The sequence below is a fragment of the Gymnoscopelus braueri genome (assembly GCF_963280865.1).
Source record: "Gymnoscopelus braueri genome assembly, chromosome: 3".
NCBI lineage: Eukaryota > Metazoa > Chordata > Actinopteri > Myctophiformes > Myctophidae > Gymnoscopelus > Gymnoscopelus braueri.
Window position 1 is genome coordinate 15,585,813 of NC_137612.1, and position 22,321 is coordinate 15,608,133.

The 22,321-nt window shown below is 40.9% G+C and overlaps 1 protein-coding gene across 1 annotated transcript; it reads left to right on the plus strand.

Moving 5' to 3' along the window:
* Nucleotides 1-954: 954 nt before the first annotated feature.
* Nucleotides 955-6,026, plus strand: LOC308082069 (E3 ubiquitin/ISG15 ligase TRIM25-like). The gene is made up of 4 exons (XM_080423678.1): nucleotides 955-972; nucleotides 2,473-3,842; nucleotides 4,942-5,135; nucleotides 5,246-6,026. Exons 2-4 carry the CDS (start codon nucleotides 2,475-2,477, stop codon nucleotides 5,322-5,324), a joined length of 1,641 nt encoding a protein of 546 aa, XP_080279804.1. The 5' UTR covers nucleotides 955-972; nucleotides 2,473-2,474; the 3' UTR covers nucleotides 5,325-6,026.
* Nucleotides 6,027-22,321: the final 16,295 nt, after the last annotated feature.

The following is a 22,321-nucleotide window of genomic DNA, read 5'->3' on the forward strand; positions in this document are numbered from 1 at the left end:
CCTCAATGCTTGAGTAGCCTCGTCTCGGTGGTAACAGGAAGGGTGGGCACTAAGGAAGGGTGGGCACCAAGGGAGAGTGGGTACTAAGGAAGAGTAGGCACTAACTAAGGCAGGAGGAAGTTCAGAATTTCAATTTCCCTTCGGGGATTAATAAAGTACCTTGTGCTCTGTTAACTCTCAATGAGATAGTTCCACTGTTTTGCCGATAGCAGTCCGCTTTGCGGCAACATCAGAGAATGACGTTACTCTCTCTTCTACACTCTGGTTACCAGGCTAGTAGCCTCGATCTCCAGGCTTTTATTGTTTAGTTTTGCTAAAATACCAGGCTAGTGTTTTTGGAGGGGCGTTTTGACTGTCTGATGCCTGTGTTGCCATGTCCGCTTATTATAAGTGACTTTGGGCATGTTTTTCTGTAAAGTTGCTTGTAAATATTGATAGTTTTAGGTCGCTGTTTTTATTTTTACTTGTTTCTAAAGTTTAGTTGCTTATTTGGGCTTGTTTCTACTTTGTAACTTTGCTTATTTGGGTTAGTTAATAAAGTGTTGCTTATATGGGCTTGTTTCTTAAGTGTAGTTGTTTATTTGGGCTTGTTTCCTAATGTTGTTTAAACCAGAGGTTCAGGTTCTCAAACATTTTCAACAAGGACCCCCAAATTAACATGTATTTGTACACGGACCCCCCATCTGAAAATATTTTGTGCCAGGGACCCCCGTACCAGATTTGTATTGTTAAAATGTTTCTAATTTGTCACCTTTTTCCACGTGATGTTTTTACAATTAGCCGATCTACAAGCTCACAACGCGTTGTGAACTTGTGGCTCACACTTTTCAAATAACATGTGGCATATGCTTCTTATAGTGCTTCTTTTGGGCTTGTTTTCATAGCCCTGGTTTATTATTTCTCTCACACAATATGGCAACAATGTCTAATCTGTTGCTTTCTGTTTCATTTCTCTGGAACACCACGAACACAGTGAGTGAGTCTCCTGTTTATTTTACAATAGTCATATAAATACTCAAATAGATCTTTTCAGACTATAGATGAAACTATAGATGACACAGACGTCAGATTAACATGTCATTAGAATTAGTTCAAAATCATAAGGGATCCTAACTATCTGTGTTGGAAGTTTTTTTACTTAAGTAAAAGTATCAGTACCCTATTGTAGAAATAGTCTGTTACAAGTACAAGTTCGGTATAAAAAATGTACTTGAATAAAAGTACAAAAGTATTGGCATCAAAATATACTTAAAATACCAAAAGTAGAAAGTGCTCATTATGCAGAATGTCCCATTTCAAGTTTTCTCACATGGCGACCATTGTGAGCTTGTAGATCGGCTATTTTCAAATGGCCCAAATGTATATAGGCTGAAGTGTTTAATGTGTGTTTTGTAATGATATATATTTGATAATCAAAATCTACAAAGTAACAAATAATTTTTCAAATAATTGTAGTGGAGTAAAAGTAGGCTACAATATTTGCCTCTGAGGGGTAGTGGAGTAGAAGTAAAAGTAGCCTACTGAAAATTGGAAATGCTCCAGACAGTAAAGTAAAAAATACCTCAAAACTGTACTTACGGACAGTACTTGAGTAAATGTACTTAGTTACTGTTATAACGCTTATCAGGCCATAGCCTATTTGTTTCCTCTTCTCACTGAAGCATCTGTTTCATGATGTCTCCACCAGACACTGTAACTATAGCAACATTAATGAAATAAAATAAACACATGCATGGGTTTTGACATTATTCTTTATCAATAACAATATTAACTATAAGAATACAACATTTTGAATAATTGAATTCAGTTGACAGTTTAAATGTCTGAATTGAAGTTACTTTGTGGTATAAATGTATCTAAAGTTGGCCTTATTAAGTTGTTCTGTTATTACAGATGTCAAGATATAAGAGAGACTGTGATGAGAGCCGCTCATTCATTCACTTGACACCATACAGTATACCACCAGTTTGTCTCTGTGTCCCCTTTTATTATAATTAATTAATTCCTCATGATATGATATTCCCCCTGTTTACTTCCTCAGGGGAGAGGGGTCTAGGTGCCTTTGTGTTATGTGTAACAACATTTTAATTGATAAATATTCATACCGCATAATTCTGTCACCCCAGATTAACTTCCACAAAGTTGGACGCATGATAATGGCATCTCAATGACATATCAAAACCAGAAGTACAGTACTACTTCAGACCCAAAGCAATTTAACAGCAGAGCTAATATTCCCCACAAAAATATCAGATCCACAGGATGTTCTCATAAACAGAAAAGTTTAAGACAGACGTGAGTTTGGTATAATTGTTAGTATTCAACACAGAACAAAGCATCAACATTTTATGTCCATGATACATTTCTATTTATCAGAATTTAAGTATTTTAGTCAATACAAAATGTATTGTATATTGTATACTATATTGTATGAATAATTCAAAAACCTTTGTTTTTATTCTCATTGTGTAGAAATGGCGTCTGCCAGCAGTCTCCTGTCTGAAGAGCAGTTTCTGTGTTCCATCTGTCTGGATGTGTTCACTGATCCAATCACCACTCCATGTGGACACAACTACTGCAAAACCTGTATCACACATTACTGGGATAGCAGTGTTGTGTGTCTGTGTCCTCTATGTAAAGAAAACTTCAATGTCAGACCAAACTTATCTGTTAATAAATTCGTCTCTGACATGGCTGATCAGTTCAGGAATTCAAAGCAGCTGAAACAAACTTCCAGCACAAACCAAGAACCTGCTGAACCAGATGAAGTCTCCTGTGACTTCTGTACTGAACCAAAGCTCAAGGCCGTGAAGTCCTGCCTGGTGTGTGTGGCCTCCTACTGTGAGACTCACCTGGAGCCTCATCAGAGAGTAACAGCGTTTAAACGACACAAACTAATCGACCCTGTAAAGAACCTGGAAGACATTTTGTGTAAGAAACATAACATACCTCTGGAGCTGTTCTGTAAGACTGACCACACATGTGTTTGTCAGTTCTGCACCGAGGCAGACCACAAGTTACACCAAATTGTATCTCTGAAAGAGGCATATGACGGAAAGAAGGCTGAGCTGGGAAAGACAGAGGCTGAAGTTCAGCACATGATCCAGGAGAGACAAGTGAAGATTCACGAGGTCAAACACTCAGTAGAGCTCAGCAAGAAAGATGCAGACAGAGAGATAGCAGACAGTGTGAAGGTCTTCACTGCTCTGATCAGCTGTGTTGAGAGAAGCCAGGCTGAGCTCATGAATGTGATTGAAGAGAAGCAGAAAACAACAGAGAAAAAGGCTGAAGGCTTCATTGAAGAGCTGCAAGAGGAAATCACTCAGTTAGAGAAGAGAAGCTCTGAGCTGAAACAGCTCTCACACACTGAAGACCACCTCCAACTTCTCCAGAACTTTACATCTATCATCACACCTCCTCCACCCACCAAGGACTGGACAAAGGTCAGTGTCCATCCATCTTCATACGTGGGGACTGTGAGGACAGCTGTGACTCAGCTGAAGAAGACACTCGGTAAAGAGATGGAGAAGCAGTGTGCTGGAACAGCCATGGTGGCTGGAGCTACAGCAGGAGAAAGAGAACATGATTGTCCAAGATGTCTTGAATCATGGAAAAAAATGGAAAAACTAAAATGCGGCCTTGAGCTTTGTAAGGAATGTAAGACACGGCTAGTGGAAACCATGATGCTCGTCTGTCCTTTGTGTAAAGATGTCTTTGGGAAGATAGAGGGAGATCAGCCACATGGAACCATGACATATAAGACGTGGGGAACTCCTCTGGATGGATTCCCTCACGATGGCAGAATAGAAATCGACTATGACATTCCAGATGGAATACAAACGGTAAAAACCTGTAGTTAAGAAAATGATATCGTATGTTAATTGTGAGTATATTAATGGACAGTGGTGTAAAGTAACTAAGGACATTAACTCAAGTACAATTTTGATGTACTTTTACTTCCCATTTTCTATACTTTTACTTCTAGTCCAATACATTTTAGAGCCAAATATTGTACTTTTACTCCACTACAATTATTTGAAAACTTTAGTTACCAGTTACTTTTAGATTTGAATTATTATTACAAAACACAACATACATTAACCATGCACTTCAGCCCTATTTAAACTTTGGCTATTTGAAAATAGCTCACAACACGTTGCATCGCGAAATGTTGTGAGCTTGAAGATGGGCTTGTAGATCTGCTATGATTTTGTATACATTTTAGACATATGATAACTTGTGAAACGGGACACTCTGCATAATGAGTACTTTTACTTTTGGTACTTTAAGTTAGAGTTGTACCGATACCAGTATCTGAAAAGCTGCCGATATACTGCCTAAAATGCTGGTATCGGTGAGTATTTCATTTACAGTCATATTTTGAATTGATATTGCACTACTGTTTTATATTCTTACTGTACAATTTACATTATTATTATAAATTGGAGCTGCACTTTAACTATTATTAATGGATTTCTTTGGGTAATTCTTAGATCAGTGGTTCTATATTTCTTTTCATTTCAAAGACCCCCATAACTCTGAGTGTACAAATGGAACCAAATGGACCCATCAGAGTTACAGACCTGTAAGGGTCCATTTGGAACCCCCTCAAGGAACCCAGAGGGACCCTGGACCCCACTTTGAGAACCACTGTCCTAGATTTTTTTATTATTACACAATGGTATCAGATCTGTACTCTGTATCGACTGATGTGCAATCGGCATCGGTATCAGGAAGGAGAAAATGGTATCGGTACATCTCTACTTAAAGTATATTTTGATGCCAATACTTTTGTAGTTTTACTCAAGTACATTTAGTTTACCGGACCTTTACTTGTAACAGAATGTTTCTACATTGTGGTTTTAATACTTTTATTAAAGTACAACATTTTAGTACTTTTTCCACCACTGTTAATGCATTTTAAACACTCATCCTGTACAGGAGGATCATCCCAACCCTGGAAAGAACTATAAAGGCTTTCATACAAGAGCTTATCTACCGAGAAACAAAGAGGGCTACGAGGTGGTCAGCCTGTTGCAGAGAGCATTTGACCGGAAGCTAATCTTCACTGTGAGGGAGAACCAGGTGATCTGGAATGACATTCACCACAAGACCAGCGTACGTGGAGGACTAGGGTACAGTACTTCTGTTAAACTTTGTTTTTGTGAAGTGTTCCTGTAGATCTACTGTGATGTCATGTGACATGAAATGGATACTCAGCCATGTTGTTGTGTTGTTCCCACAGGGATGGTTATCCTGACGACAACTACTTGAGCAGAGTGAGGGCCGAGCTGAAGGCTAAAGGCATCAAATATATAGTATGATTAGTACATAGCATGATTATTATCTACAAAAGCTATATTATTGGAACATAGAGCTTTAACTTTTTAATAATCTTTGTTTTAACAACAAATATCACTTACAGCACCCTTCATTTCTTTGCTCAGTGATGTTTTGACTTGGTTTGTTTCAATGCTGCACTAACTGTAAGTTGATCTGGACTACAGTAACACATCAGCTGATTATCAAACATAGTCTCGTGAGACAGACTGTTTTCTCCCACAATGTTCAAATGATTCCGTCATCCGGAGATTGTGGAATAATTGTCTGGCTATGCGAGAATATCAAAGATATAGTAGCTCTTTGTTGATAGGGACATTATTAGTGAATTGTGAATCTAATAAATTAGCGAGTGGTGGGGGGACTAAAATGACATTACATCATAACAATCTTCATTATATTGGACTATTACATGGCTTTGTTGAATTCTTGACTGTAATTGGTTAATCAACACATTCTGTGGAAGCCAAACCACAGAGATAACAGTTCATATTGATATTTCATAATTAATGTGTATTGAGTAAAAATGGTAAAACCTAAATATTTGAAGAAGATAAATAATTGCTAAATTCATATGTTTAATTCATGATATATGTATGTACAAGTACTGACTTAAGAGGACTTTTGCTTTAAGAGAACTTCAGAGAGTACCTTTGTTAATTAAGGCCTGTGATAATTAAGGTTGAGTAAGGACAGGTGTGTATTGTGTCACTGTGACATTTTGATGATTAGACTCAGCTGCTGTCTTCAGTGGGACTGAGAGTCAATCAGTGCTAGTCAGAGTCAGACAGTTTGGAGTTTGGAAGCATACAGTTTTCTTACCGTCTTCATCTCACACATTGTAACCTGTGGAATATTATTTTTTGTCTTTTGAGAAGTAAAACTTCAAGTACATTTTTACAACCGTCTGGAGTGAATTATTTTAAGACAATCTTTTGGGAAATACAATAAGTGAGCAAACGAGTAAGCCACATGCTTCCAGTGGACAATTTAAACCTCTACATTTAGTAAGAAAACTTGCTTGACAGTGGATAAGATGCCTTTGAAGAGGTTTATGGAACAAAAAGGAGCTTTTATTCGACAACTCATGTAAGTGACCTAACAACTTTCTCAAGAAGTCAACTAAAGAAGACAATTGCTGTTAATTGTTTGTGAACAGTTGAAACACAGCTAAAGAAGTGGAGTTGGATAATTTGCATGTGAATTACAGTCTTGCCTGTGGTGCTTTGTGACTGTTGGTTAACAAGTGGAAAAGACTAAGACTGTCTGAATATTGGAACAACTAACAGTTGAAGCAAATAATCATGGATGAGAGTGTAACAGAAAAGCGAGTGGTTAAGCCAACACTCAAAGCAATGGAAGATAATGTGACAAAACAAATGGCCTCAAGAAGAGCTAAATTGTGTCATCTTACAGGGAAAAAGAACGAAATTCAAGCATTAATGGATGATGATTCAAATGTGAAAACTGTAAGTGAAATATTGCTGTGTACATATAGACAGCTGTTATGGCAATTCAGTGAACTGAATGACTTTGTCAAAGAAGCATTTTGCCAAGTGGGACGTGACGATGAGATGAGCAAAGACCAAAAGGATTGGTTTGCTCCAAAAGCTACTTGTTACACAGACTTTGTACAAACTGTAGAGCAGTGGGTACATGTTGCCAATCTACGCCAGGAGGAGGCTAGTAAGGCTAACGATGCTGTCCGCCCTGAAGACAGTGTGTCAGTCACATCCAGGAAGTCCAGTAAATCTAAGTGTACCTCATTTAGTTCTGCTTCATCATCTTCAACTATACGTGCACGGTTGGAAATGGAAAAAGCTGGACTGGTAGCAAAAGCAGCTACTTTGAAGCACAAACAGGCTCTAGAGGAGCAGGAATTGAAGCTCAAGGAGCAGGAAAGGAAGCTCAAAGCAGAAAGAGAGGAATTAGAGCTACAAACCGGGCTTGCCGTTGCCAACGCACAATTGGATGTTTTGCTAAAATATGAAAGCTCAGTGGTGTCAAGCAAAACCAAACGCAACAGGTTGAATGTGCCAACGTCTACTCCAGTGAAATCCAATGGCAACCACACTGATGGTGGTGTAGCCAGTGGCGGGAGTCAGCACAGCACTAGTGGAAGAGATGCAGGTAACAATGTGGCACAGGTTCCTGTCATTTCAATTAATGATTCTGTGACAACAGATACTCTGGTTACTGTCATGCAAAGACAAAATGACATTACCGAATGCCTAATGAAACAGCAAAAACATTCAACACTGCCACCACAGACCATTCCTATCTTTAAGGGAGAACCAATGGAGTATCATTCTTTCATGAAAGCGTTTGAACATGGTGTAGAGACCAAGACTGAAAACAGCAAAGATCGGCTCTATTTTATGGAGCAACACACAAGTGGAAAGCCTAGAGATTTAGTCTGCAGCTGTTTTCACATGGACCCAGATGAGGGTTACCAGGAAGCCAAGAGACTTCTGAAAGAGCGCTTTGGTGACAAATACAAAATCTCAGTGGCATATATTGACAAGGCATTGTCTTGGCCTAGCATTAAAGCAGAGGACACCAATGCACTTGAATCATTTGCTATCTTCTTAACAAGTTGCGGTAATGCAATGGCAGATCTGGATTATTTGGACGAAATGGAAAGTGCTGCCAGCATGCGCACGATCATCACAAAACTGCCATACAGGTTGAGAGAGAGATTCAGAAGTGTTGCTTTGGACATTCAGAAAAAGCAAGATCGCAGGACAAGATTCAAAGATATTGTGGCGTTCATCAACAGGCAGGCTGAACTTGCTTCGCACCCTGTGTTTGGTGAACTGAAGGATAAACCCCAAGGGCAGCTGCCAGACAAAAAGGCAGAAAAGCCAAGTGGCAAGAAAAGTTTCACTACTACAGCTACAGAAGTAAACACACAGAAAAGTGTTGCTTTTGGTACAAGTGAGAAGAAGAAACCACAAGGTAAAGTGGACAAGGCATTCAGCAAACCTTGTGTCTTTTGTCAAGGAGACCATACAATGGAACAGTGCAAGAAACTGCAGAAACTGCTGCATAAAGAAAAAATTGAGTTCCTGAAAAGCAAAGGACTTTGCTTCAGTTGTCTCCTATTTGGACACATGAGTAAGGCTTGTGGAGAAAAGTTGAGCTGTCAGATTTGTTCAGCAACACACCCTACACTCCTACACATAAAGCAGAAAATTAAAGACCCCCCAAAGGAGGAGGCTCCGTCGGAGGCTCCAACGGAGAAGCAATCTGTTATCAGCGGATTTGTAGGCATGGAGGACACATGCTCCCAAACTGGGGCCGGGTGCACTGATAGTATTCTCGCTATTGTTCCTGTGCAAGTAAAAGCGAAGAAAGGCAACAAAGTGCTGACTTGCTATGCATTCCTGGATCCCGGGAGCAATGCTTCCTTCTGCACTAACAAGCTCATGAACGACCTCAATCTGCAAGGAAGAAAGGTGAACATCCTTCTCACCACTATGGGAGAACAAAAGACAATCTCCTGCAATGCTGTAACGGATCTGGAAGTGAGTAATCTAGATGGAGATGACTACATGGAGCTCACTGAAGTGTTTACACAACACGCTATCCCTGTGGGTAAGGAGAATATCCCAACCCAGGAAGAAGTGGATAAATGGCCTCATCTACGCGATGTGCAAATCCCATCAATTGAGGCAGACATAGGTCTATTGATTGGGACGGATGTTGCAAAGGCTTTGGAACCAGAGGAGGTAATCCGCAGTGTTAAGGATGGACCTTATGCAGTACGCACAGCTTTGGGATGGACCATAAATGGACCACTGCGCGAGAACACCCGAAGCCGGACAAAGACTGGATATCCACAGATCCTGACCAATCGGATCTCTGTCGCTAGACTGGAAGAATTGTGGACTCAACAATTTAAGTATGATTTTCCTGAGACTGCTCAAGGAGAGCAGCTGGAAATGTCTAAGGAAGATAAGTTGTTTATGGACAGAGTCTCTCAATCAACAAAACTTGAGAATGGCCACTATTCTATTGGCTTACCATTGAAGAATACTGCCGTTAAAATGCCCAACAACAGAGCATTAGCAGAACAGCGTGTGCTTAACATAAAGAAGAAGCTTATGAGGGATCAGTCATTCCAAGAAGACTATGTCAGATTCATGGCAGATATGATCAACAAGGGCTACGCTGTGAAAGTCCCAGATGAAGAGTTAAGCCGCTGTGATGGAAAGGTGTGGTTTATCCCACATCATGGCGTATATCACCCCAAAAAACACAAAATACGGGTGGTATTCGACTGTGGTGCTTCGTACCAGGGAACCACGCTTAACGAAGAACTGCTGCAAGGGCCAGACTTGACAAGCAGTCTGATCGGGGTCCTAACAAGGTTCCGCCAAGAACAGGTGGCTATCATGGCTGATGTGGAAGCTATGTTCCACCAGGTTAAAGTCCCACCAGAAGATGCTGACCTTCTTAGGTTCTTGTGGTGGCCAGAAGGTGACGTCTCACAGGCGCTGCAGGAGTACAGGATGGAGGTACACTTGTTTGGTGCCACTTCCTCACCAAGCTGTGCTAACTATGCCTTGAGAAAATGTGCTGTAGACAACAGACACCTTTTTGATGCAGCTGTGGTGGATACAGTCTTGCATAATTTTTACGTTGATGACTGTCTAAGATCAGTCACCTCTGAACAAGACGCAGTCAAGTTATATCATGACCTGAAGGCCACTTGTCAGAAAGGAGGCTTCAGGCTGACAAAGTGGATGAGTAACAACGTGGGAGTGTTAGCAAACATTCCACAAGAGGATCGAGCAAAAGAAGTCAAAGACCTCGACCTTGACCAGGATTCGCTTCCTGTTGAGAGAGTTCTAGGGGTACAATGGTGTATCCAGTCAGATCAGTTCAAGTTCCGAGTGAACATACAACAGAAGCCCCTCACGAGGAGAGGAATCTTGTCAATGATGAGTTCTGTATATGACCCACTAGGGATGTTGTCACCAATCATACTGCCTGCCAGATGCATTCTGCAAGAATTGTGTAGACTGAGAACCAGCTGGGATGACGCGGTGCCAGAACATCTTGCACAACAATGGTGCACGTGGGTGGAAGAGCTTCAGCAACTAAGCGACTTTGGAGTGGATCGATGCTTCAAGCCACCAGAGTATGGAGAAGTAGTGAAGGCTCAGCTGCATCATTTTTGCGATGCGAGCGAAACAGGCTATGGTACCGTCACATACCTAGTCCAACAGAACAAGAGAAATCAAATACATTGCGCATTCGTCTTGGGGAAGGCGAGGGTTACCCCACTCAAGCCTACAACTATCCCAAGGTTGGAGCTGACAGCAGCAACGCTGGCTGTTAAAGTGGATCTCATGCTGAAGAAGGAGCTGCAGCTCTCGCTGTCAGATTCTATGTTTTGGACAGACAGCACTGCTGTGCTTAAGTACATAGCCAATGAGAATACCAGATTCAAGACATTCGTGGCAAACAGGGTTTCCACAATCCTGCAAGCATCAAAAGTGCAGCAATGGAACTACATAAACACTCAACTGAATCCTGCTGATTATGCTTCTAGGGGTCAAAAGGTGAGCACCTTCATGCAGAACAAAGTCTGGATTGCAGGGCCTGATTTTCTCAGTAAACCAGGAGAAGAATGGCCAGAGAAATGTGATCATCTGGAGTGCCTTACAGCAGCTGATCCTGAGGTGAAGAAAAGTGTTTTGGTAAATGCTGTTACAGCGGAAGAAAGCACTGATGTGATGCAACAGTTGATTGGATACTTCTCTTCATGGACACGTCTAAAAAAGGCAGTGGCATGGCTCAGCCGAGTCAGAAGTACCCTGAGAATCCTGTCACAGAAGAGAAAGGAATTGGATGGAATACACCAAGATCAACAATCAGTGAACAAGGAAATGTTGAGCTACAAAAAGAGCCTCAAACCGACCTACCTTACTGTGGATGAAATGCGACAAGCTGAACTGATCATCATCAGTCACTGTCAGCAAAAGAAGTTTCAGGAGGAAATAACTGCTCTTCAGCGGCATGAGCTCATCAAAAGAAGTAGTCAGATCTTTAGACTAAATCCTGTTCTACAAGATGGCATCCTTCGTGTTGGAGGGAGACTTAGTCGAGCAGCAATGCCTGCTGAAGCCAAGCACCCAGCAATCCTGCCTAAAGACCATCGTGTGGCTGTTCTGATTCTTCGAGATGTTCATGAGCGGCTGGGACACAGTGGGCGTAATCACATCTTGTCTCATTTACGCCAAAGATACTGGATTCCCAGCGCCTACTCATTGATCAGGAAAATACTGTCTCAATGTACAACCTGTCGTAGACAACATGGTGCATTGGGCACACAGATGATGGCAGATCTGCCAAGAAACAGAGTCATGCCAGACGACCCACCCTTTACCAGAACTGGAGTGGATCTGTTTGGGCCCTTTGATGTTAAACGTGGAAGATCATCTGTTAAAAGGTATGGTGTTATCTTTACCTGCCTTGCCTGTCGTGCAGTCCATATAGAGATGGCTACATCACTGGAAACAGATTCAATTATCAATGCTCTCCGTCGATTTATCGCAAGAAGAGGTCAGGTGAAGGAGATGCGATCCGACAATGGTACCAACCTGGTTGGAGCTGATCGTGAGCTCAGAAAAGCTATGCAGGAGTGGAATACTGCACAAATAGAGAATAGCTTGCTCCAACATGACATCAAATGGATGTTCAATCCACCAACAGGGTCCCACCATGGTGGAGTGTGGGAGAGGATCATCCGCTCCATCAGGAAAATCATGAATGTTACTCTGAGGGAACAAAGCCTAGCTGATGAGGAAAGCCTACAAACATTCTTCTGTGAATGTGAAGCCATTCTGAACAGTAGGCCCATTACTACACCTTCAAATGACATGAATGATCTGGAAGCTCTCACCCCGCAGCACTTGCTGTTGCTGAAGAACAATCCCTCATTGCCCCCAGGATTATTCCAAAGAGATGACCTGTATGCTCGTAAGCGATGGAGGCAAGTGCAGTACATGAGTGATCTTTTTTGGAAACGCTGGACCAAGGAGTACTTGCCTGAACTCCAGAAACGTCAGAAGTGGTTCAATCCTTCACGTAATTTTGTCCCAGGGGACATAGTCCTGATTGCAGACGACTCAGCCCCTAGGGGTTCATGGCTAATGGGAAGGATTGTCAAGACAGTAGAAGATGAGAATGGACTGGTCCGAAAGGTTCGGGTCAAGACGAAGACTAGTGAACTTGAGAGGCCTATAACTAAAGTCTGCCTACTTCAAGAAGCTGTGTGAAGCCCCCACACACACGCACAGACACACACAAGAAGCTGTGTGAAGCCCCCCCCCCCCCACTACCACCCCCCACTCTCTTTCTCTATCTCTCTCTACCTACCCATGGAAGAAGAAGATGATCGGCTGAATTCTCTATTTTTTTGATAATTTGTAATTGTTTCCATACTAGAAAGCAATTAGGGGCCGGGTATGTGGAAGCCAAACCACAGAGATAACAGTTCATATTGATATTTCATAATTAATGTGTATTGAGTAAAAATGGTAAAACCTAAATATTTGAAGAAGATAAATAATTGCTAAATTCATATGTTTAATTCATGATATATGTATGTACAAGTACTGACTTAAGAGGACTTTTGCTTTAAGAGAACTTCAGAGAGTACCTTTGTTAATTAAGGCCTGTGATAATTAAGGTTGAGTAAGGACAGGTGTGTATTGTGTCACTGTGACATTTTGATGATTAGACTCAGCTGCTGTCTTCAGTGGGACTGAGAGTCAATCAGTGCTAGTCAGAGTCAGACAGTTTGGAGTTTGGAAGCATACAGTTTTCTTACCGTCTTCATCTCACACATTGTAACCTGTGGAATATTATTTTTTGTCTTTTGAGAAGTAAAACTTCAAGTACATTTTTACAACCGTCTGGAGTGAATTATTTTAAGACAATCTTTTGGGAAATACAATAAGTGAGCAAACGAGTAAGCCACATGCTTCCAGTGGACAATTTAAACCTCTACACATTCTGTTCCGCCTTTGTCTACCTTGCTGTGGAAGTCAAATCAATATTTTGTGTCAAATTATTGATTTTAGTTTACAAGTAACTGTTTAATGAGCAGGACCAATAAGAGAATGTATAAGAATGTCTGTCTATTCAGATCGTAGGTTTCACTCTCTCAACCAATCTCTATCTTTATATCTTTCTCCTGGTCTTAACAGATGTCAAGATATAACAGACTGTAGTAATGACAGCCACTCATTGATTCACTTTGACACGTTTGCCTTTGTGTAACAGATTAGGGTTATAATGACTATTTCTCTCATTATATGGTTGTGTATGTCTGAAAGGGTTAATGTGTTGCTCAATATCACATAATAATATTAATGTATCAGTTTGTTGATAGACACATTTTTTTTCTCCAAAAACTAAAAACGTTTTAACCTTTTTAGCAGGACTTCTGTGTACATTAGTTTATTCTCACAAAATGGTTTCTGATTTCATGGAACTTATTTACATTTTAATTTACTACAACTTATTTATAAATGAATTATCTTTGGTCCCTGGATCAGTTTTTACCAATAACCTGAAAATATGGTCAAGTATATATTGATTGATTGATTGAATACTTTATTAACAGTTTGCTAAAAAAGCACATAAAGTTTTATACAAAAGGATGCTAAAAGGATAAACCCAAGAAAGCACTATGGCTTGTTTCCATTGAGGTCCTGTGTACTCAATTCATCGATTCATACAATGATGTGTAAAGGATATTAGACTTATTGATTATCTTGGTAGTAACCTCGGTGGTTTTAAAGGATATTAGACCTATTATTGATTATCTTGGTAGTAACCTTGGTGGTTTTCCACAGAAGGCCAACCTGTAGAAAGCCTGCTTTCTATTTCCTGTTGTGTTCAGAGCTCATATCTGCTCTACATACTGTGTGTTGTTTCTCCTGTGTGATAGTGCCCCCTAGTGGACTGCATTCATTACTGTACGGATAATCATCCATACCTCAACGCTTGAGTAGCCTCGTCTAGTTGGTAACAGGAAGAGTGGGCACTGAGGAAGAGTGGGCACTGAGGAAGAGTGGGCACTAAAGAATAGTGGGCACTAACTAAGGAAGAGTGGGCACTGAGGAAGAGTGGGCACTGAGGAAGAGTGGGCACTGAGGAAGAGTGGGCACTAAGGAAGAGTGGGCACTGAGGAAGAGTGGGTACTAAGGAAGAGTGGGTACTAACTAAGGAAGAGTGGGTACAATGGAAGAGTGGTTACTAACTAAGGCAGGACATTAATAACGTATATCTCACAGGCTCAGCTGTAACGCTCATCTGTATGTTTCCTACAAATGGGGAACCATTTAAAAGGGAAACAAAACAGGATGGTACACGAGTTATTGTACAGCGTACACAATACACCGTATCCGTATCCGCTCTGGAACGGATATGCAAATGTAGCAGGATGGGCGTTGTCTCCCACTTTGCCCATCCTCCACCCACTCATCAGTTTTATATGTCTTCAGCCTGCGACTGCAAACTGTTCCTGTTCGCAGATGACTCGGCCCTGCTAGTCTCGGACAGGGACAGGCTGCAGGTTGAGAAAACTCTCAGCTCTGAACTCAACAAGATCTGCATCTGGCTCTCCAACAACAAACTTTCATTACACCTGGGTAAAACTGAATCCATCCTCTTTGGGTCCAGTCCTAACCTTAGCAAGGCTGAGAGTTTCACAATCAAAGTGGGTGATGATGTTATCACAAGAAAGGAGGAAATTATTACCTATCTGGGTTCCATCTTGGAGGCAAACCTCTCCGGTAACAAAAACGCAGAAAAAGCGATCAAAAAGGTCAACCAAAGAACACGCTATTTGTGGAGGATTGATCGTCTAGTCAGTAAGAATACTCTGAAGATTCTTGCAGGGGCCCTCATACAAGGTCATTATGATTATGCATGCACTTCATGGTATCATAACACCTCCAAGGCCTTAAAAACAAGGCTCCAAACATCCCAAAACAAACTTGTAAGGCTACTTCTTGGCCTCAATCACAAAACCCATCTAACCCCTGCTCATTTTGCTAGGATTGGATGGCTTAGGGTTGAGGACAGAGTACAGCAACTTGCTATGGGCCTGGTCTTCAAGATACACCACAACATTGGGATCCCCCTGTATTTGTCAAAATACTTCCAAAATGTTAAAGAAGTCCATGATCATAACACCAGAGGCAGCTCCACTAATCATGTTCAACCCAGATTTGGCTCAACAAAGGGAATGAACTCTTTCTCATGCTATTCATCAAAAATGTGGAATGCCCTACCAAAAGGAGTAAAGGAGTGTAAAACCCTACTCACTTTCAAAACTGCCCTAAAGATACACCTTCAGGAGGCTGCAATTCTAAAATGGCCCCTGTCCAAGTCTTAACCTACCCCAAGTCCTAATCTACCCCCCTACCCCCCCCCCTTTCTCTTTCTTCTCTTGTACATATTCTTCACTCTTCATACCAGTAACCTGTAAACTGATTGTATGACATTCTGTATAGTAGTGTGTATATCTGTCTGTCTCTTATATGTCATCATGATTTGTGTGCATGGGGATCTCATCTTAAACAAGCTTAGTGCTTAATGAGACTCCCAGTTTAGTAGACCTTGTATTGTGAATTTGTACTTCCATGTACTGATGTTCTCATGTCTTACTAAATAAAGTACATCAATCAATCAATCAGTGTGCTGATTGGTACCAGTATTTAAGCAGCACACTCTATGCCTTTGTAAAGTGTCTCCTCTCGTGGGTGTGTGTTTCCGCAAGCTGGCCCGTTGGGCTTCAGCCTTCAGCAAGCCACGCTTGTCCACACCGTGTGCGGTCCTCTGACAATTGTGTCCTCAACCAAAGCTGGCCTGTTGGGCTTCAGCTGTGTTGTCCTATTATGCATCAGCGCAGCAGGTATGTCTAACTATTTGTTGTTTAGCAGGTGCCTGCCCTGCAGTGCATATAGTAATTTATGGTCATGAACTTGACCGGTTGTTTTATGTCCTGTGTGAAAATATCCGTCTCTCCACGGAGAGCACGTTCCCCCTCGGGTTGTCTACCCCATGCTGTGTGTGCAACTTCACCATGCAGAGAACACAAGTGTGTCCACATGCATTGAGACACGTGCGTTCTGCCCTTGATTGAGTGGTATAGGTTACATCTGTATGTTTCCTTGTGTCATTGAGTTTAAGACAGTATTTAATAGTAGGCAAATACTGCAGCTTGTATCTCCAGGACTCGGTGAAGAGGAATACAACCAGTGGTGGAAAGTAACTTAAGTACATTTACTTAAGTACTGTACTTAAATACAATATTGAGGTATTTGTACTTTACTTGAGTATTTCTAATTTCCAGTACTTTTACTTCTACTCCACTACATCTCAGAGGCAAATATTGATTTGTTGATCTGTTTGTTTATTTATTTTGTTTGTTAGGGAAAGAGATAGGGACAGAAGTCTATCTAAAGCCTGGAGTGTATTATTTATTTACCATGTGATTTGTCAATGATTGATTTTGTGGCTTATTTATATAATGTAATTCAGTTAAAAACCTGCTGATCCTGTTCTTTTTCCTTTAGTTAATGGTTATCCTTTCAAAGTAAAAGGCCAATTGTTGCAGTTTTAGTTAACTTTTATGTTCGAAATCTACATTATCAAATCAAAACGGATACAGGTCCTAAACCATGAGGGCACCTCAATGTTAAATTCACAGTTTCTTCCCAAATGTTAAAAGAATATATAATAAAAAATAAATGTGTGCTTTGGAAAATGGTTTGAAGTATTTGTATGATTTGAACATGCTGGGTAGATCATTATCAGACCTAAACTTCAATTTCTTGTTTATCCCCAAAATGACTGGATGAATTGTGTAGCAATTTGTAGCATCAGTAGAAATATTGGGCCTTAAATGTCATTTGAAATTGATTTGGCCCCTCATTTATAACATATAAATGTAAAATCAAATATGAAATAGAAAAAAATAAATGTAAAAAAAGTATGTGTCCCTTTTATGCCCATATATGGAGATCTCTGTATCTGTCAGTCCATGTACCTTTTATACCCATATATGGAGATTGGAGATCCCTGATGTCATCAGTACCTAAATATTGTCATGCCCATATACGGGCATATAAGTTCTGGACAACTGGATATCCATAATGCCTATATATGGACATTTCGGGGACGTGGCAGCTAAAATGAATATCAAATATCTAAATACTAAATACAAGCAACTTAAAAACTGTCTGGGGTGTTCACAAAAGCCAGAGTAGACGGTAAAATGACCCAAAACATGTTTGAAAGTGAAATATCTATTTGTCACAGTAACTGTATTTGTATCTATAGGCCTACATGTCATACATTCAATGTAAAATTCTAATTAGTTTTATTGCACAAAAGTAAACTCTCAGAGTAATGTAATATTTTGCCTTTCAAAAGACCAGAATTCTACAAGTATGTTGTACATTAACCATTTATAATGAGGTAAAGTTGCATTTACTGTAAATTCAACAACCAAACAATTCTTAATGTATAGCACCCTATTATGCCAGATTAAAGTAAACACAATTAGAATGATGTATAGTGAAACTATCTAAACTAAACTTAAAAGGGCATTTCACTTTAAAACACTTCTGTCTGACATTCACTTCCTCATTTTTAGCTGCTGGTCAGATGACATTCACTTCCTCATTTTTAGCTGCTGGTCAGATCTAAACATGAGTAACTGAATATGGGCTCAATGTGAACATAGTCAAACAGAAAGTACACGTGTGGCATTATATTTGTCATTAAGAATGGGGAATGAGGTGAGAGCGTTGCTCAGTAAATTCATAACATCCCTGTTAAATGCCTTATACCATTCTGAGGTCCAATAAGATCCATAAATACTGAAGGTAATAAGGAATTGAATACATATTTTAGGATGTTTTAGTAGGTCTCTCTCTAGCAGCTGTATTGTATGTGTATGTGTATGTGACATCCTGAATCTTTGAACCTTGACAGGACAACAGTGACGCAGGTACACATTGTGATAACATACCTAGAGTCTACTGAAATCGAATGTATATTACAGGTGTTCCTTCAGAACCTCTGCACCACACCACTGGTCACCTTGACTCTGTGCTTTGTGGTGTTTAAAATATGATGACAGCTGAATGGATGTTCTCCTTTACAGAAGAATCTTCATAGTCATAGGCATCCGTCCGTCAGTGATGACTTGGGTTGCACCAGAGCCCACGATTACGTCCCAAGTTCCATGACAATGTCATGTTACCTGGACCTAAACAGACAGACAGAAAGATAAAGAAAGAAAGAATCAAACAAACAAACTAGAAAAAGTGCTCCTCGGAGCACAGGTCTCCGCCAGGTTAGGTAGGTTATTGTGGCCTCCTGGTGGCGCTATAATAGGCCAATGTGAAAAGGGTGCCATTTCTTCTTGGGCCTTTCACGGCAATCGGACCTTGCATTCATGATTTGAGGCATTTTGTTCCAAAAATGAGTTTTGCTAAATTATGCCTGCTGGTGGCGCTATAACAGGCCAATGTGAAAAGGGTGGCATTTCTTCCTCGGCCTAGTGCAATGTGCATGTGAAATTGGCAGAGGTTCTGAATTGGCATCCAGGGAGTGTGTGTGCACAGTTTCGCAGCGACCGGGCCAATGGTGCCTGAGATTAGCTGCTCACAGACAGATGGACGGACGGACACACGGACACACACACGGACGGACAGGGGGTAAAACATACTCTCTCGCCATGCCGAGACAATAAAAAGATTAACCACTTTCAACCTGGCAGACAAGTTAAGAACAAGTTCCTATTTACAACTGTGGCCTGGGCAAAAGGCAAAGCCTCTTGGTAGAGATGGGCACTAGGAGCTAAAATAAATCAAAGAAAATAACATTCAGGTCAAAAGCAAATACAGTACAAACAAAGCAATATAAAAAATTACAATACTCGCAGTAAGAAGAAGAGAAACTAGAAAGACGCACTGATTTAGATATTCCGCAACAGTCAGTAAAGCAGAATTGTGGACAAAATTTGAATATTATGAATGAATATGCAGAGTAATTTCTGTCAAGTCTAGATCCCATACCACCTAGGGAAGGCACAATATAATTGGCTAGTTCTGGTTGTCACCGGAGACAGAGGTAGGCTTTTCTGTGTGAGATCTCTAGCTCCACAGTTTATTTATTCATTTAAGATGACCTGCCCCAGACCTGACAAAACATACATTAACCACTTAAAGTTGGAGTAAATTATATATATACATTTTAACCAAAATATATCTCCTACGCACTTATAAGCTCTTATTTTGTACTTCGGCCCTTCGAAAAGTTAAAATATAGGCTTTTTACTTGTAACAGAATATTTCTACATTATGGTTTTGCTATTTTTACTTAAGTAAAAAAACAACTCTGACTACTCCTTCCACCACTGGTCAATATGCACGGCCAACTGTAAAGTAGCCTATACTACTTTGACTGTGCAGAGCTAATCATCAGGTTTTATAAGATCTGCAACTGGAGCGATAGTCTCAAATAGATGTTATGGTTGGAGGTTAAAAACAGGAAATGTATGTCAGGATCTGTCTCTGTTTTTTTTTATTTTGTAGTGGTTTCCTGTTGTCCTTGTAGCTGTTGTCTGTCTTGTCTTGTCTGGTCTTGTCTTGTCTACCCTGTGTTTATTGTCCCCGCCAGGCCGAAAGGCATGGCGAGAGAGTATATGTTTTACCCCCTGTCCGTCCGTCCGTCCGTCCTTCCGTCCTGTCTGTGTGTTTACCAGCTAATCTCCGGCACTGTTGGCCTGGTTGCTCCGAAACTGTGCACACACACTCCTTGGATGCCAATTCAGAACCTCTTCACATTGGCCTGTTATAGCGCCACCAGGGGGCCGATTTGTGCAAAACCCATTTTTTTATATTACTCCTACAGATTTTATCCAAACGTCATGCAAATCAGTGGCCCTCATTTATCAACGGAGCGTATAAACCGGCTTATATTTTTCCATATATTCGGCCGTACACCAACGTCGAAGTCACATTTATCAACGAATCCTACACAGCCAATCCTGGCGTATATCAGGTCGGAGATTTGATAAATCTCACGTCTGAAAATGAGCGCCATTTAAATAACACGCCCTTAAATATTCTCAAAACGCCCCGATTTTACGACATGAAGATTGAAGAACCAGAATACGACCAAAGACATCATCATGAAAAGCCAATAAGAAAGAGTTTCCCCGCTCGCCTCGCCACACATGCACACGCCCCCCCCTAACCTCTCTCTCTCTCTCTCTCTCTCTCTCTCTCTCTCTCTCTCTCTCTCTCTCTCTCTCTCTCTCTCTCTCTCTCTCTCTCTCTCTCTCTCTCTCTCTCTCTCTCTCTCTCTCTCTCTCTCTCTCTCTCTCTCTCTCTCTCTCTCTCTCTCTCTCTCTCTCTCTCACACGCCCAGCTGTGTTTTTTTTGGTTTTGGTTCATCCAGGGAACCATTGCGGTCAGTTATCTCCATATATAGAGTTCCTAGAGAGATTCTATGATGTCAGACGCAGGTAGGTTAGTTATCTCCATATATAGAGTTCCAAGAGAGATTCTACGATGTCAGCCGTAGGTAGGTTAGTTATCTCCATATATACAGTAGAGTTCCAAGAGAGATTCTATGATGTCAGACGCAGGTAGATCAGTTATCTCCATATATAGAGTTCCAAGAGAGATTCTACGATGTCAGACGTAGGTAGGTCAGTTATCTCCATATATAGAGTTCCAAGAGAGATTCTATGATGTCAGACGTAGGTAGGTCAGTTATCTCCATATATAGCGTTCCAAGAGAGATTCTATGATGTCAGACGTAGGTAGGTCAGTTATCTCCATATATAGAGTTCCAGGAGAGATTATACTGTATAGCATCAGTCCAGTGGTGGAAAAAGTACTCAAATGTTTTACTTAAGTAAAAGTATCAATTTTGCAATGTGGAAGTACTTTGGTACAAGTACAGTTTTGACACTGACTCCCAAAGTCTGGACTTTTTGTTGTGATAACCAAAACTCTGTCTTAGATTAAAGGAAACATGTGTATGTAAAATATAACAAGACTGACATTTAAATGTCATTTACATGGTGGCTACCAATATAAAAAGGCGTGTGTGCGTGCGTGCGTGCGTGCGTGTGTACGTGCGTGCGCGTGTCTGTCTGTCTGTCTGTCTGTCTGTCTGTCTGTCTGTCTGTCTGTGTTACCCTTGAAATCTGAACCGGCTTTGACTAAAAGGTCAAAGTCTTCCCTGCGGAGCTTTGCAGCTGAAATTCTAACAAAGAGAATGGAACGCTCCGCCATTCAAACTGTCACCCAGTCAACCATCTGACCGTTTTGTATATCATGTGTGGATGAGTCACTTTAACTGCAGATAGGATTCTATCTGCAGTTAAAGAATGCCCCTATCCCAGGGCACGTGCACACATCTAAGAGGGCTTCGGCCCCTTGCTGCCCTTTTACCCGTCTGTAAAAGAGTGCCCTCTCTCTCCAGACCATGCATTCAGCATTTACTACGGTGAAAGAAATTCAAAATGCCCCTTTTTCATGGTACCTGAAGGCAGCAGTGTTCAAGAGAATTGCCTTTTCAAAACTATCCTGAACTTGAATGCAGCATATTATGTTGAAATAATCGCCCGTTCTGTTGAAATCTATGCCCTATCTCCGGTAAAGGCTTGATTATATCACTTGAGCGTGTCTGCGCACCGAACTTAGACAATATACAAGCTGAAGTTGTGACCTTGTAGAAGATCTATTTTCGGGCTAGAAGTGTCAAACAAAATTCCGGCAAAAGGGGCTAAGACCTGGGACGCATCTCTGTCATTTTTTAAATTTGAGCATTATTTTACACTTTGGCTATTCAAAAACAACAGATCTACAAGCTCATAGCGTGGCACCGAGTGCCGCACTATGAGCTTGTAGATCTGCTATTTTTGAAA

Coding starts and splice junctions, on each gene's coding strand:
- LOC308082069 (XM_080423678.1), top strand. CDS start 2,475: ATGGCGTCTGCCAGCAGTCTCCTGTCTGAAGAGCAGTTTCTGTGTTCC. Junction 3,843..4,941: donor TTCCAGATGGAATACAAACG/GTAAAAACCTGT, acceptor CATCCTGTACAG/GAGGATCATCCCAACCCTGG. Junction 5,136..5,245: donor AGCGTACGTGGAGGACTAGG/GTACAGTACTTC, acceptor TTGTTCCCACAG/GGATGGTTATCCTGACGACA.